This window comes from the organism of the source record quoted next, unplaced genomic scaffold, assembly GCF_019419815.1.
Source record: "Pyrus x bretschneideri cultivar Hongxiangsu unplaced genomic scaffold, Pyrus_bretschneideri_v1 Contig20, whole genome shotgun sequence".
NCBI classification, from domain to species: domain Eukaryota; kingdom Viridiplantae; phylum Streptophyta; class Magnoliopsida; order Rosales; family Rosaceae; genus Pyrus; species Pyrus x bretschneideri.
Window position 1 is genome coordinate 3,022,813 of NW_025999502.1, and position 16,210 is coordinate 3,039,022.

Genomic DNA, 16,210 nt, shown 5'->3' on the forward strand with positions numbered 1-16,210 from the left:
GCAGCTTTCAAGTTAACACATGCATAACTTCATAATTTTAAGTGTTAATTTAAAAATAAAAAACAAAGCAGAAGTACTGTGACTTTTGTTTCTTATAAGTCTTTGATTTTTTTTAGTTCATGCAGACAACATGCTTTCTGAATAGATTGTTCATTAAGTAGTAGATGGAGTGGATGATCTTCATTGACTAAAGTAGTAAATTGTTCAAATGGTTAGAACTTTCCTTTTTATTCATTGATTAAAGTAAGCAGTAAATTGTTCATATGATTAAGGACTGGTTTGGTATTGTTGTGCCTTGAAAAAAAAAACTGTTTCTGTTGTGCGGTGAAAATAAGCAGCTATGAAATAAAACAGCATGATGTTTGATAAACTTTTTTGTAAAAATACTTTTGAAAAAAAAAAAAAACAGTATTATAGTGTTTGATAAATTTTTATATAAAACAGGTGTGAAAAAAAACTGATTTTTCAAAGCTGAATTTTGCAGCTTTATGTTTTTAGTTTTTTTTTTCATCTAAAACTGTGAAAAAAAGCTAAAGCGAAATTTTTACGAAACATAAAAAGCTCCCAGTTTTTTTTTTATAACCAATTTTTTTTCAGAATCACCTCAGCATCAAACTAGAGCTAAAGCTTTCCTTTTCAATTCACTTCGTCCTAATTTCAAACTCTCACTTCATCGAATTCAAAACCCCTCATTAATAAGAGTTAAATAATAAATATCACCTGTATTAAAAAATACATATATGTGTCAACTGAAAATTACGAAAATTTTATTATAGTAAGGCGACTAGTAACACCAAAATATAAACACTCCCATCTAATACCACATAGGACTTTTCTCTCTTTAAGCATATATCACGCAGCAATCTTACATAGAAAGAAGTTAGGGAAAACTAATCAAAGTCCAAAAATATCCAATATTTTTCCACCACTGCTTCCTCTCTCCATCTCTAATCATCCTTCTTGTCAATGGTAAGAACACCCTTATCGGTCTGATCCATCGGATTCATATGCTCCCCAGTCTTCTCCTTTTGAGCCTTCAGCTTCATCACCTCCTTTGCCTCTTGGATCGCGTCGTAGATCGGGTCCCCTCCTCCTTGGCTCTTATTTTCTAATGAGCTCACCACCTGGCCAGTTCTTTCCTGAGACATGGGAAATATAAGTCCGGCTATATATGCTTAGAGTATGAGCTTATGAGATCAGGTGGTCGGCTGTTTCAGTCCAATTTTAATGTCTTATAATGCTAATCCTTATTGGTGAAGGATTATTTCAAAGCATTAAACTGATATATTGTCGAAAACATTTTCCCATAATTTTAAGAGAGAATCCGTATTAGTTTTGGCAAAGATAGTATATATAGTGGTCTCAGCTCTCACAAAATACGCTCTTTTCTAAACTAAAACATACTCTTAGTTTGAAGATTGGGATTCCGACAGAGAAGAGAAGCACTACTGTGTTTGGTTCCGCAATTTTATTGATCCATTGCTTTATCAAATGGGAGTTCTTCAAGCTAGTCTTCTTTGTTAGCTTATGGATTATGGTTTTGTGTTATGATCAATTGTGATTTGTGAAACTTCTTATGCTTCCCTACCTCCTTTGCCTCCCTGATCGCGTCGTAGATCGGGTCCCCTCCTTCATGAGCTTTTTTTTCTAAAGAGCCCATCATTTGGCCAGTTCTTTCCTGAGACATGAAAGATACAAGTTCGACTATGAAGGAAAAATATAGTATCACCGTAAAGTTAAATAACCATTTTGCAGAACATCTCTTAATTTTTTTGGAGATGGGATTACTCTCGCCACGCCACCTTACTTGAAGAGTTATTTAAGCCTACTGTAAGTTTAATATGGGAACAATACATGTTTGATGACGCGAGATCAATAGACAGTTGGACACTTAGATTAACATATGAAAAATTGAAGAAAATTCTATATAAAACTAATTAGTAATATGAGACAATACCCCTTATAAGAACATAATCCCTTAATTTTTTCACTCTCCATAAGTGTAACCATCAAACATAATATAACGTGAAAATATAGCATGAAAAATAAGTTCATGCTCTAGGGGGGATTTTTTTTTTTTTTCTTCACAATATCGAAAAGTAATCTTAAATTAGAATCATTACGCCCATTGAACAAAAGGATATGGATCTTAATCATGTTATCAAATCCACCGCCGACATATACTTTATCATATGTTGTCATATTGGTCGGTACATCTCACACACACACACTCACATATATAAACAAACCTTTTATGCAAAAAGATTCCATATTGATCGGTACATCACACACACACACACACACACACACATGCATGCACAGACCCTTTATGCAAAAAGATTCTAATTTTTTCCAAAAACTGGAAGTAGATGTGAGACTTACTCCGTATTGAAGTTCAATGATCCGAACGGCTTAATCTCAATTCATAAATTATCCTTGCAAAAATTCAATTTTATCCAAAATCATTTGCCTATTTTATTATCAAGAAAAATTTTTATTGTTTCATATATAACAAAGTATACGTTAATTTTTTTTAACCCAATTAGATGTCTTAAATATTTTTGATTTGATTAATATTTTGTAAGAATGATTTATAAGATGCATTTTAAGAAATAGAAGATTCAGATCGTTAAAATTTGTTGTTGTGTAGATCCTATAATTAATTCTTATTTTTATTAAAAAAAAAATAAGGATCCCTTTCCTTGAAGGGTCTCTATATATATGCGTTCATGAAAGAATCCATGGGGAAGTTGAAAAACTATACATACCTGAGCTTGGCCCTTGCCTTGATCACCACATTCACCGGCTCCGTTGCTCTGTCTTTGATCATGGAACTCCATATTCTCTCCTCGTAAAACAGTGAGTGATATATATACATATACACACACACATATATATAGTGTGTGTGTGCGTGTGCGTGTGTGTGTGTGAGAGAGAGAGAGAGAGAGAGAGAGAGAGTCCTGAGAATTCTTCTTGCTAGTTTGCGGTGTGCCATGGGGCATGTGGCATATATACCACATGACTACGTTTCAACTGGGGCTGGGTGGTCATCACATGTTCTGATTTCTTGACACGTCGTCTGGTACGTGCCTTGTTTTGTAGGGTAGCAATCCTACCTAGTTTACATTGATATGTGACGTCTCAGTCCATATCAAACTTGATCAAGGAACTCCTTCCTAACTTCGTTGTATTAATATAATTGGTTCTTTAAATTATACAGACATTTCATATATCACAATTGTTTCTTCAATACTTGAAAAAGAAAAAAAATGAAAAGATCGGTCACAATTGTATTTAATGCACGAATAATTTTTTTAAAGAGAAATACTCATAAATATGACTGAATCTTAATATTGGGACATAAATAAGATATTTTAAATATGCACATGTTATGCATAAAAATCGGACAAATAGAAAATTTTTATATACCTTAAAATGACTTAATTGCCCTTGTATATAAATGAGTTATGTGCTCCCATTTCTTGATTTCTCTCTCTCCCTTTCTCACTGTGCACACACAATGCACTGTCATCCTGACCAACATTGTCCAAATCGAAGCCACCACAAATTTCATCTTGTCCTCATGAGTCCAAAACACCTAGCCTTCTCACAAATCTCATTCATAATCGTTGGGGTCGAAACTCAAGCAACCCGCGAGTTTTCCGGTCATTTTTTGGCAACATGACAAACAATCGAGGCTCAAGACCATCACCATTGGACTCGCATCGAGGGTGGGAACAAAGCCTAGTCATTAAATGTTGGTGTTTTGTTTGATGAATTTTTTAGGATTTGCCCATTGTATTACACAATATGCACATGATATGCTAACATATTTAAGCCAACCCAAAAACCTAGACGAATTAATACTTAGAAGTTAAATTAGGGTTTGTGTTTCATGTTGGTGCCTATGGGTTGTGGAATAAAAATTTCAAGTTTTGACGTGCTACAAAGCTGGGATGGAACAATTTCTGGTTCGAGTGTATCCAATTGCAAAAATTTATGAAATTTTTTTCGTGATGTGCATGGATACATCTTAATATGAGAAACGAGAATGTTCAGTAGTTATGATGCACGTATGTTGCTCGATCTCCAGTTATGTGCATATTATGTGCATGTAATGTATATATGATGTGCATGAGGTGTGCATATAGTGTATATGGTGGTGACATCGCATGTGATGACATCATTTTTCTGATTTCAAAAAGTGAGCTGTGAGCTTTAGATTTTTGGAGTTGGAATATTATTATGAAGTTAGCCATGCACACCATATGCACATTACGGAAAAAATTTCACAAATTTCTACAAATGGACACTTGAATAGAAATTGTTCCATCCAAGTTTTTTAGCATGTCAAAACTTGAAATTTATTTCACAACCCATAGGCCCCGACATGAAACACAAACCCTAATTTAACTTCTAAGTATTAATTCATTTGTGTTTGTGGGTTGGCTTAAATCTATGAGCATATCATGTGCATGTCATGTATATACAGTGGGCAAATCCTGAAAAATTCATCCAACAAAACACCAACATTTAATGATTGGGCTTTGTTCTCACTCTTGATGCGAGTCCAGTGATGGTGATCTCAAGCCTCGATTGTTTGCCATGTTGTAAGAAAATGCCTGCTTGAATTTCGATCCCAATGATCAGGGATGAGATTCGTGACAAGGCTAGGATGTTTTGGACTCATGAGGATGAGATGAAATTGGTGGTGACTTCGATTTGGACGGTGTTGGTCGGAATGACAGTGCACTATGTGTGCACAGTGAGAAGGGGAGAGAGAGTGCGTGACGGAGAAAGTGAAAGAAGAGAGAGGGAGGGAGAGTAGAGAGTAGAGAAAGATAAATCAGAAAATGAGAGTAAATAACCCATTTATATGTGGGTATTTTAGTAATTTTGGTTTTTTGCATGATGAACATGATCAGTTTGTCTTATTTTTGTCCCAAGATTAAGAAATTGTCCCATTTTGGGGTATTTCCCTTTTTAAAATGATCTTCAAATGAAAATTTAGAAATTGGACTGTTTCAATTATGAAATTTATATTGTAACATAAAAAGTAAGTGTGTCACTTAGTACTACGGTCTAGATGTATTACTCTTTACTTGTAAATGAAAGATCTTAGATTCGATTATCGCCAAATGCGAATCTGAACAACATTACTATGACTAATCCATTGTGAGGCTTAGTCTACTATCTCACATTTTTATTATAAATAGTAATGTTTGTTAAGAAAAATAGGGTTTCACTAATAACAGTGATATACAAAAGGATGTCTATATATCATGGATTAGAACATAATTTGCCAAAGCCTAGTGAATATTTCGCAAGCATATCAAATCCTTTTCATGCATGACAACCGCCAAGTCCCAAAAATCCGGGGAAAAAAAGAAAAAAAACAGTGGCTCGAGATTGACAAACGGTGGTGGGAATGGGTGGAGACTCTTTGTGTTTTTACATTTCAAATTGGTGCAAGTCTTTCAATCAAATTTCAAAATTGTGACATTCGTCAGGATTCTAGTGCTTTCAGTAAGGGTAGCCATGATTGTAGGGATTACAAAGCAAAAAGGCAACCGTTTGGGGTTTAGTGGCAATGTTTGGGTAAACATGGACAACCCAAGCTCCTTTCCATAGTCTACACGGCACCTGTTGGACCGCATCTCTGTAAAATTTGATATTGTTTAATGTGTTCGGAATATGTTATTATAAAAGGAAGGAGACACTTAAAAACTTTCTCAACTTTATGGTGTACCGTCTATATTACGGAATTCATAAGCCATTATTATTCTCTTTTAAATAACATAAAACTTCAAAAATATCTTTTAATTCAAGTTCATTTCATAAGAGAATAAAAGTTGGAATTCTCATCATAGAATAAAGTTGGCAATTCATAATAAAATGCATGAGTTTGTAATGTTTAATTCGGTGCATGTTTTTTATTATAATAATCTAATTTTATGTTTATTTCTCATGTTCTCGATCACTAAAATATTAAGTGTTTCAAAAACATCCACTCAAATAAGTTCGGCATGCATGTACGTTCATATAATCTAGTTTTGTGTTCAACGGGCTGTTTAGATTTGGGTTCATGGGCTTCGCATGTTAATTAGTTTATTACTTATGACTTTATTAATCTTAATTAAAAGAATATATTATTTTAATCAGCCGCATACCCTAGCCCTAGGTTGATATTTCTTTATCTGCACATGTTGGTTTTGTTCCATGCATATTAGATGTTTTTGGGGTTGCTGCTGCATATCACACTTGCATGCACCGACAAATATTCGAGCTTAAGAGAGTTTAGTCGGTACCACTAGCAGCAATGCATTAGAAAGAGAGAGACCATAGTTGTCTTCATTGTTTTTGTTGCCCATGTGCCGAATGCATTAGAGTGGTTTTGGTTATTTTCTGCTGCGTGAAATATCATATGAGTGCAAACGTTTTTTTTCAGTAGCCCGACTGCACAGAGCGCTATTTTCATTCCAGAAAAATCAGTTTTATTGTCGAGTGTTTTTAAAGAGAAAAAATTTAGTTTTTGATCGATGTATTTTATGTCTTTTAATTAAAATTAATTATGAAAATGTGTCTTATGATTTTCAAAAATCATTTCATTTCATACATTATTCTGCATGGTCACGTTAGTCTGTAGCAAAAGTTCGAAAAAAAGGTGATTGATGATTGTGTTAGTACCATGCCACTTCCACTTGAAGGTTGAAGACAACGTATAAACAAAGTTGTTAGTTAGTATGTGTGTCTAGTTTTTTTTTAATAAAAGTATAAAAGATATTCCATTGATAGAGAACGCAATTACAACACATTTGCAAGAGAGGTGCCAACTGGATGCATATTTACTAATGACCAAATCCTTGATCTAGAGATAATAAATTATGTAGAACCCACACTAATAAATTTCCTACTTGGCCACCACAACAAAACACAAAAACACGACACAAGAACCAGTGGTGTGGATCTGCCACAACAGATCAATGGTGACAGATTTGAAACCAAGGAACACAAAGCAAAAATTGCTAAAAAGCGCGGCCACACAAACCATTAGGCGGTACAACAAACACAAATTACGCTGTGATTTGGAACCTCCGGTCATCACAGAAACGAAGGGAAAAGGCGAAGCCTCAATTTCTGAGACAAAACCTAAACCTAGGGATCAGTTGAGTACTGAAGAAAGGAGATGTGGGACAAACGAGGGAAATTGAAGAAGATTATATAAAAACAAAAACTTGAATGCCAATTAACTTAAAATTTTGTCTTTAACTTTTAGTTTGGTTTAATTTCGTGTGTTCCATACACACTTCTTTTACACTTCATCTACTATCCTTCCAACATGCATGTAACCTAGATGAATTCTGCTTAAGGAAGAGAATATTGCACTGCTTGTACTATAAACACGAACAGTATTATATCGTTTTTCATTACGACTGGAAATTACATATCCTATTCCTCCATGCCAGACGACTGAAAACACCAAATACAAGGTAGCTAGAATATTATTCGCCCAACTCAGTTAGATGGAGAAGCCACAGGACTTCTAAAACATGCCAACATAAACTTATTGAACCAAAACAACAAACCAACGCCTGAAATTAGTAAAACAGACACTAAATATAAATAGACGACAATGTTTAAATACTTTAAACTAATAAGATCTTTTGGTGGTGCCACCGGTAGTGCCGGTGGTGGAGTCCTTGTTATAATAAACACCAGTGTCCTCTTCCTTATCATCATTCTTGCCCAACCCAAAAGTGCCTTTCACAGCATCAGCAGGCACCTTGCGCCATGTGCTTCATCTGCTCTCCAGTCTGCTGCATGATCCCTGAGGCTTTCTCATTGCCGTACTGGGAGGTCTCTTTGGTCTTCTGGGCTGCCTCTTCTGCTTTCTGCTTGGCCGTCTCCTTGGTATCCCAGGCCTTCTCTTTTGCTTGCTCCGCCTTCTCAGCGGTCTTGTCTTTCACCTGGTTCATAGAGGCCTGTGTTCTGTCCTTGGCTGACTGGGCTGTCTCGTATGTCTTGTCCCTTGTTGCTTGGGTTGTGTCATAGGCCTTGTTCCGTTCTTCTTGTGCCTTGTTCCCCACTGTGCCCATCACCTGGTTAGTTTTCTCCTGAAAGATCAAGACAAAAACTCGTTTAGATTAGATTAAAACATTAATTTGCTACAATAAAATAAATAATTTCAACCACAAATACACGCAGAGCTAAACCACCAGATACTACAATTAAAATTGTAAGTATAATAAATACAATATGTATACTATAAACCCTTCCATTAGGTCATTGTAGATATATATTCTAACTGCCCCTAAAAAAATTATTCTATCAGATAATTGAGGTAAGATGTATCACCGTCAACTAAATTAGTTAAAAAAATTTCAGGATTCAGATTAATGGCATAATATAAAACAAAAACTTATAGATTTGTGAATATTATGTATTAAGTATATGGACATGCAACACTAATACCAGTTGCTAAACCATACAAAAAATGCACTAATATATTTTATTAAGGGATACTTTGGATGCAGTCCTTAATCCTTAACATTCTTTGATTAAAACCTTAATAATATTCAAAGTTTGATCAAGATCCCTTGACTTTGTACACCTCATTATATTACTATTAATATTTATATTTTTATAGTTTTCACATTAATTATTTGATATTTTATGAGATTTATAATCCTATAAATTTAAAATCCCCTCATTATAATACTATTAAAAACAGTTACAATAAAAAAAATCCAAACATTTTGATTGAATAAATGGATAAAAACTATGTAAAAATAAAAAATAATAAATGGCCAAAGAATGTATCCATAGTGTTAAAAAAAATTGGTACATTAATAAAGAAGAATGGGTACATCATAAATAAATTAAGGTACAAATAAAAGATTAAAAAATATGAGTACAAATGATTTTTTAAAAATATAGGCGCTAAAAGAAATTAATACATGAGTACAAAATAAAACTAAAAAGAAAATACTACAAATTAAAAAAAAATGTTGCAAATTAAAAGTGGGTACAAACTAAAAATATAAATATATGATACAAAATTTAGGCATAAAACATAAATATACCATATGTAATTTTTCTGTCATTGATTAAATATACAATGTCACGTAACGATGTACACATGGGAATAAACACAAATAAAACTTTAAAAAATATGGGCACAAAAAGAAACTAATATGGGTACAAATTAAAAATAAAAAGAAAATTGGTACAAAATAAAAAAATATTTGCAAATTAAAAATAGGTACAAACTAAAAATAAAAATATATGATAAAAAATTTAGCCATAAATATAAATATACTATTTTTAACACTAAAGGAATATATTTAAAAATAAAAATATTTTATTATTCAAATAATTAATAATGTTATTAATACCCAAGACCTTGATCAAAAATTCAAAATGAATAGGATTTTAATCAATGGAGTAATAAAAAGAAGAATAGTGAACCTAATTTTTCCCTTTTATTAATCTACAAATTAACTATTTAAATTAAATCTCAAAATTATACATATAAGTTATCTGTGTGTATTAAATCTATATACCTGAGCTTGGCCCTTGGCCTCACCAGCTCTGTAGCTCTGTCTCTGATCCTGGGATGCCATTTTTTGCCTTGTAAAAGAGTGAATACAAGTGATGAAATTGTTAAATGTATGTGTATCTTCGAGCCTGTGAATTGATATTGATGAGAAGGAACGGTGCATGCATGGTATATATAGCGTTTTCACGTTGGCTGGTTGGTCAACATGTGTCCTGCTCTGTTGACACGTCGTATGCCTTTCGAGGCGAGGTTATTTGCCTGCGTCGGTTTTAACTTCCAAGAGATTGCATCGATATGTCTTAAGCCTATCGTCTGTTGACATGTCGTGATTCTCTGTTACGACGTACAAGTGGTGGATGGTAGGGTTTACACGATTGTTTAATGCAGGAAAACTACTGCGCTAATCTGTGGCTGTATATATGGGAGGTAAGACAATTTTTTTTTTACTGTGGCTGGTTTTTTACTTTCTTTTTATTTATATGATATTTGGAATTATGGTTTTTATGCTCTGAGTGGTTATAATTGATATTGTTTGTTTTGAATAGGTGTGGCGAGTTAAATCTACTAAGTTTTCATTACTGGCGAGGGATTGTAACTTGGATTAGGATAGCTATTGCTTCTAGTTGACTAATCTTTGTCCCAAGATATAAGCTGTGCCCTTTTTTCTATTAATTGAAGTTTTACCTCACGTAGTTTTCTTTATGAATTTTTTTTACCGAGGTCCGCATCAATAATGTGCAACCCTTCGATTGAAGTATCAATATTTTGAAGATCTTTAATTGTAGTTATAGAACTGAAGATGAGTGCACTTTAGTTCTTAACATTCACGTTTGAATTTTGTACTATCTTATAATGTTGTGAATAAATCATTTTTTTCAATAAAAAAATTAATTTCAATTAAACTGCATAATAGCTAGCAAGTAAATTAATGCTAGCCAAGAAAGAACCCTGTAATTTGATTGAGGACAATACTTGCATAAACCCAAACCCATGGATGTTCAATCTTGTCCACTCATTTGTGATTAAGGTGTTTTGAATGTTTATTTTCTTAATCAATGTCAAAAGATTATATATCTCTAAAAAAATTCAGTTCAATTTGTGATTAATGTATTTTTATCGTACAAACTTTCTAATAAAAAAATGTTTATTTCTTTGTAGTCATTAGAAGATATCTAAAATAATTGAATTAGAAATCATTTAGTCATTTGTATGTATCAAACAAATGAACGATCTTGATAACAAGTGACACCATCATATCGATACAAATGGATAGCTAGTTATTAAAAGATCACTAACTTTAATAAATTTTTATAAAGATAATCTTTAAATAAAGAAAATAAAAGTATTGTAAAAATACGTTAATCCAGATAAACTTTTTAGGCACACAGTGGCCCCATACATGGTCACATGGAAAACCAATTCCCACATTGGGAACTAATGCAACTTTTCGAGAGCTGATCATCATTTATTCACTAAATCGTCAACGTAACTTTTCAAAGGCATGTGATACAATCAATATCCTTAAATTGGAGCTAGTGCAACTTGTCGAAAGAATAGTCTACTCTAATATGATAAACTTTTTAGGTACAACATCGTGCACCACCAGCATCACATATATTGTTCTAACTTAAACACCTATTACTACTTTACTAGGTGTTGGATTTTATTACAAAAAAGTGCCGGTGATAAGAGGAGTGAAATATCTCATATATTAGTTATATATAAGATTCTAAAAGACGCTAGGCACTAGTTGTGTAGTAGGCTAGAGCCTAGCACCTAGGCTTGCTAGGCAGCTAGGTGTGGGCCTAGGTGGACTAGACGGATTTCATTAAATTTATTATATAACATATAAATAACTGCCTACTTACATTTATACTCTAAAAAAATTATTTTTGTACTGAGAATTTAGAAAAATTCAAAATTAAAACTTAAGCCATCATGACATTAACATCCTCATAAACTAATGTAGCAAAAATAAGAAAAACCCAAAATTCCAAACCAAATTTGAAAATTCAATTATCTAAAATTGGAGAGAGAGAGAGAGAGCGTATATATATGCGAAGAGACATGGGGAAGAGAAATAGAAACGGTGGAAGAAATAATCTGGATTCTTTTTGGGTAGGTAAACCAGAAAAACACACCATCACTTAGCCTGCCTAGCCCTTATCCAATTTTACTCCACGTTTTGGCCTACAATCGCATCGTTCCTCTACCGTCTAGTGCCTAGGCACCATCTAAACCATTTTTTATAACAGTGATTACAGATTATGTTCTTAAATGCTCAATGTAGGATTATATTCTTGAACAATTCCAAGTGAATGAAACAACTAGATGCTAATGCACCTTAGTCCTAAATAAAATTACATTGGACAACACAAGTATTGTCCAATTTATGAATTAAAAAAATTGTAAAATTAATGCTATGATTATGAAAGGAGCCACGTATAATACATGTCAATTAGGTTACAATTAATATGTAGTTTTTCATTCTCTAGGTCCTCTCTATTTCTTTAGTCTTGTTTCCTTACACTGACGAGAATGCTTCCTTGTGTAATGTTTCATATGTTACGTACACATGTGCGAGATTTATAGTTAGTAAAGCTGGTATCAGCCAAAATGTTAGAGAAGAACTAATTAGTGATACATAGTTTGTTTAATCTTATATCAGCCAAAATGTTTGTTCAGCTAGGTTTATAATTAAGCTAGCTATCACTTATCGTCTCAGTGTTACATCTCACAAAAAATAATGGAGCCAATGTGATAATTGTATATCATAAGTGTAAGTACAGATAACTAACCAATCTTTTGGGACAATTCCAAATTAGTATCAACCTTTTAAATCATTCCTAATAATCTAACGTTTTAAAAATTAGACATCTGTTAGGTCATCAGCGTTAATTAACCGATGACGTTACCAACTTACCAACATTAAGTGATGATGTTACTGGTGTAAAATGATGAGGTGCACAAATTCTAAAGTTGATTTACACCTCATTTCACATGTCCAAACCACATTAACCGATTCTTTCGCATCTTATTTTCAATTTCGGCTACTCCTAATTTACTTCGGATATACTAATTCCTAATCGTGTACCCTTGTTCTTAAGGTAATTAAAGCTTTAATTTTACCGGAGCCTATGCCAACGGACTCTCTTTCTTGACTAATTAAGACAAGCCAAAACTTGTTTGAAACATTCCTACATCAACACATGCCACAACTATGCTGGTGAATGCACGCAAAAAATGGGGTAGGAACAAGGAAGTACTGAGAATAGAAGACTTTCCTCAACCTATATATATAGTTTTCAAATGGAACAGCTTTTGCATCCTGCGTTCTTCATCTGTGATTGATTTTCATAGAAGAAAAAACTAAGCAAGCACAAAAATGGCAAGCAACCAAAACCAGAATTTGAGTCACAAGGCTGGCGAGTTGACTGGTCAAGCTCAGGTATATATGGTTGTTTGAATTCTTTATATTATACTTTTAACCTAGCGAGGGGATTCAAACTCGGGTGTATAGGAGTGAGCACATTAGATCTAGCAATTTAGCGATGCCCATGTTTGCAGCTACTGGTTTAACTGTTGATTATAATGTAATTAATGTTACATTTGATTTGGTTATAATGTAATCAAGTTGCATTCATCAAGTTAATAACCTATTTTTCTTTTCTGATCCACGCCACAGGTTAAGAAGGATGAGCTTCTAAACCAGGCATCGGGTGCAGCTCAGTCCGCCCAAAACAAGGTATCAAATTTATCTCAATCTGCCCAAAACAAGGCATCTGATGCATCTCAGTCTGTCCAGAACAAGGCATCTGATGAATCTCCTACTGACATCAAGGACCAAGCCACCCACCTCCTTCAACAGGCATGCAATGCAACCACTTCCTGCCATCTCCTTATTTATTTGCATTTTTATATATAATATATTTCTTATTAGATATCTAGTAAAAAATTATTCAGATTTCACCAAACATAAGTCAATATAAATTAGCATCAATTCATCATCCATTTATGTTAACTAGAAACATAAGTCAATAAAAATTACTCAGATTCTTATTAGATATCTAGTAAAAGCCAGTCCTTTCCACCTTTTTTCTTAGGCAAATGCTATTCGCACTCGTTATTGGTTTTCTGCACTCCAAATTAAATATTTTTATTTTTATTTTAAAATATTCATGGAATGTGTGTAGAATAACGACATGGGAACGTGAATAGCAATGGTCTTTCTCTTGTACTATATACATATTTTACAGTGCATGTACTACATGTATTTGATTGCAGACAAGTGAGCAAGTGAGAAACATGGCTCAAGGAGCAGCTGATGCAGTCAAGAATACTTTGGGAATGAATAACCCTAACGACCCAAGCAACCAAAACAATACCCCAAGCAACCCAAGCACTAGGATTTGAAGATAGTCCTCTTTCTTCAACGCTTGCTTTGCCTTCAGTTTCAACTAAAGTTCCTATGACCTGCGGTCATGGCGATTAGCTAGCCATCCTATCTCTGTGGAAATGGCTATATGTTTTGTTTTCTGTCAGATGCAAAAGATTGTATTTTTATTCCCTTGTTTTTTCTTTTTGGTAAATAAAAGAAGAAATCCTTATGTGCCCTTGTTAATTAACAGTGTCGTGCAAATGAATTAATACTTAAAAAAGAGTGTTTTGTCTCAAAACCTTTTTATTCTCTCTAATTTGCATCATCTCCATAACCTCTAAGTTCACTCTTTAAACTGTCTAAGAGTTCGACCGAAAAAAGATTCTGTCTAAGAGATTCACGACTCACACCATATATACATACCATATGTTAATTGCTTACATCAGATCTGAAAAAATGAGGCTCATTTTATGTAGGTTTTGTGGTTAACAATATGACTTAGACCATCTCCAACCCTGACCTAAAACCTAAAAATATTTAGCCCAGAAACAGTTTTTCTATTCCAACCGTTTTGGCTTAAATTTTTAGCCCAAGATTATCAAAGCATGAATTAAAGCTATTTTTTTAAATTAACTTTTTAAAATAAAAAAATTATGTAGACTATCCTAAATTAATTTTATGAACATTTTAACATAAAAATATTAAATTCTGATAAATTTTGAAAATCACTAAATCAATACATGAAAATCATGATAAACCACATAAACTTAATACAAACGACATTTAATAAACCATATAAACTTAATACAAATAACAATTAATAAACCACATAAACTTTATATAAAAAAACAATTAATAAACCATAAAAACTTAATATAATTGAATACTCATAAACTACAGAAACTTAATAATGATATCCACCATCTTGACTTGGTGATAGACTTGGGTGATAATCTTGAGATGAATCATCATCTTGAAATATACTCATTGTGGCATTCCTTCGTAAAATGTTCTTTTGCTTACTACGTAAGTATTTCTTCCTCTCTGGAGTGTATTTGTCTAGCCTCCATCATCAAATTAATTTCGAACCTTTCTTGCTCCCTATCCCCTTCTTACTTCATGGCCAAACGCATTTGGGTCGATTCTTCTTGCTGAGAGATATGGTTTTCGTTCATTCTTGCAATTTCGCTAGCAAATTGTGCACCTTATCGGATCTTGGGACTTCCCTTTTCTCTTTGCTTCCTTTTGCTTATCTCCACCCAGGGGTCTTGCAAAAGAAGAAGTTGGGGTCATTTATTCGACACCTTCATTGTTGGCAAAATTCTCACCTTCATTAACATCATTTGGGGGTGGGGCTTCACTATGAAATAATCTTCCACATTGTTGGTTCACATCAGTTCCCCACCTTGGACAATCCTTGAGGATGTTCCAAGCATGATGCAACTAAAAGCTTGATTTTTTTGGTATAGTTCTTGTCTTGTAAATTGTCATTGCTTTGTCACCGTATGCAACAAATACATAAAAATAATTAGTTGCAAAATACTATTATGTTCATAACAACTAAAATATCAAAAAAGAACACTCACAATTTCTGAGGCGCCCCTTCCACTAGGCATGTCAACCATGGCTCTCTCCAAGCTTCCCTTCCACAAAGTGCACGCTTAGTTGATAATCTTCCACCGATCATAAACACCACCAACTTCCCTTTGACCGGCATTGGAGTTTTCATGGAACTTATCAATGATTTTACCCCACAATACCTTTCTATTTTGATTCGTGCCGACGGCACCATCTTCGCTAACAGAAATCCATGCCAAGCATAAAGCAATATCTTCGTCAAAGGTCCAATTACAACCTCTAACATGCTCTTTAGCCATCTTGAAAAATTGGAAATGAGAAGAATGGTAGAAAGAAAAATTGGAAGAATTGTAGAAGAAAAGTGAGTTTTGTGTGGATGTTTGAACAAATACATAGGTTACGATATAAAAGAATCCCGGGGAACGATATAGAAGAATCCCACAGTTAGTTACGCATTGGCCGAAAGCGAGGATTCCCAATACGCCAGTGTGGACGCAGCTGAGATAGTAATAGACAAACCATACGTTTGCAAGGCATTGGCTCAAACTAATTCCAAGGATGCCAAAACTCGCTCGGCCTCTGAAGAAACGATTAAAACATTGAAAGTCTACATTTTTGATATCACTAAAGCTGATGCAATCTTCGACTAGTTGTTGTTAGCAAAGATCATAAAACTTCGACCAGGACATAACATT

General features: G+C 33.7%; 3 protein-coding genes across 3 annotated transcripts; 1 reads left to right on the forward strand and 2 right to left on the reverse strand.

Annotated features, from left to right (window-relative positions):
- Positions 1-743: 743 nt before the first annotated feature.
- LOC125477034 (late embryogenesis abundant protein 76-like) lies at positions 744-2,947 on the reverse strand. Its single transcript, XM_048583781.1, has 3 exons — positions 2,769-2,947; positions 1,589-1,678; positions 744-1,139 (listed from the first exon to the last, which is right to left on the reverse strand). The coding sequence occupies exons 1-3, from the start codon at positions 2,838-2,840 to the stop codon at positions 948-950; spliced, it is 354 nt and encodes a 117-aa protein (XP_048439738.1). The 5' UTR covers positions 2,841-2,947; the 3' UTR covers positions 744-947.
- A 4,704-nt stretch (positions 2,948-7,651) lies between these two features.
- Positions 7,652-9,623, reverse strand: LOC125477046 (late embryogenesis abundant protein 2). Its single transcript, XM_048583798.1, is given in 3 exon segments — positions 7,652-7,777; positions 7,779-8,114; positions 9,564-9,623. Coding segments are annotated over 3 exon segments (522 nt in total).
- A 3,261-nt stretch (positions 9,624-12,884) lies between these two features.
- On the forward strand, positions 12,885-14,209 carry LOC103926572 (late embryogenesis abundant protein 7-like). The gene is made up of 3 exons (XM_018642365.2): positions 12,885-13,007; positions 13,245-13,427; positions 13,844-14,209. The coding sequence occupies exons 1-3, from the start codon at positions 12,945-12,947 to the stop codon at positions 13,970-13,972; spliced, it is 375 nt and encodes a 124-aa protein (XP_018497881.2). The 5' UTR covers positions 12,885-12,944; the 3' UTR covers positions 13,973-14,209.
- The last annotated feature ends 2,001 nt before the right edge of the window (positions 14,210-16,210 follow it).

Bases quoted from the DNA above. Each gene is read 5' to 3' on its own strand.
- LOC125477034 (XM_048583781.1), bottom strand. From the start codon at position 2,840: ATGGAGTTCCATGATCAAAGACAGAGCAACGGAGCCGGTGAATGTGGT. The intron at 1,679-2,768 runs GTATGTATAGTT...TTCATGTCTCAG, and splicing joins AAGGCAAGGGCCAAGCTCAG to GAAAGAACTGGCCAAATGAT. The intron at 1,140-1,588 runs GTAGGGAAGCAT...CCCATGTCTCAG, and splicing joins CGATCAGGGAGGCAAAGGAG to GAAAGAACTGGCCAGGTGGT.
- LOC103926572 (XM_018642365.2), top strand. From the start codon at position 12,945: ATGGCAAGCAACCAAAACCAGAATTTGAGTCACAAGGCTGGCGAGTTG. The intron at 13,008-13,244 runs GTATATATGGTT...TCCACGCCACAG, and splicing joins AGTTGACTGGTCAAGCTCAG to GTTAAGAAGGATGAGCTTCT. The intron at 13,428-13,843 runs GCATGCAATGCA...ATTTGATTGCAG, and splicing joins CCACCCACCTCCTTCAACAG to ACAAGTGAGCAAGTGAGAAA.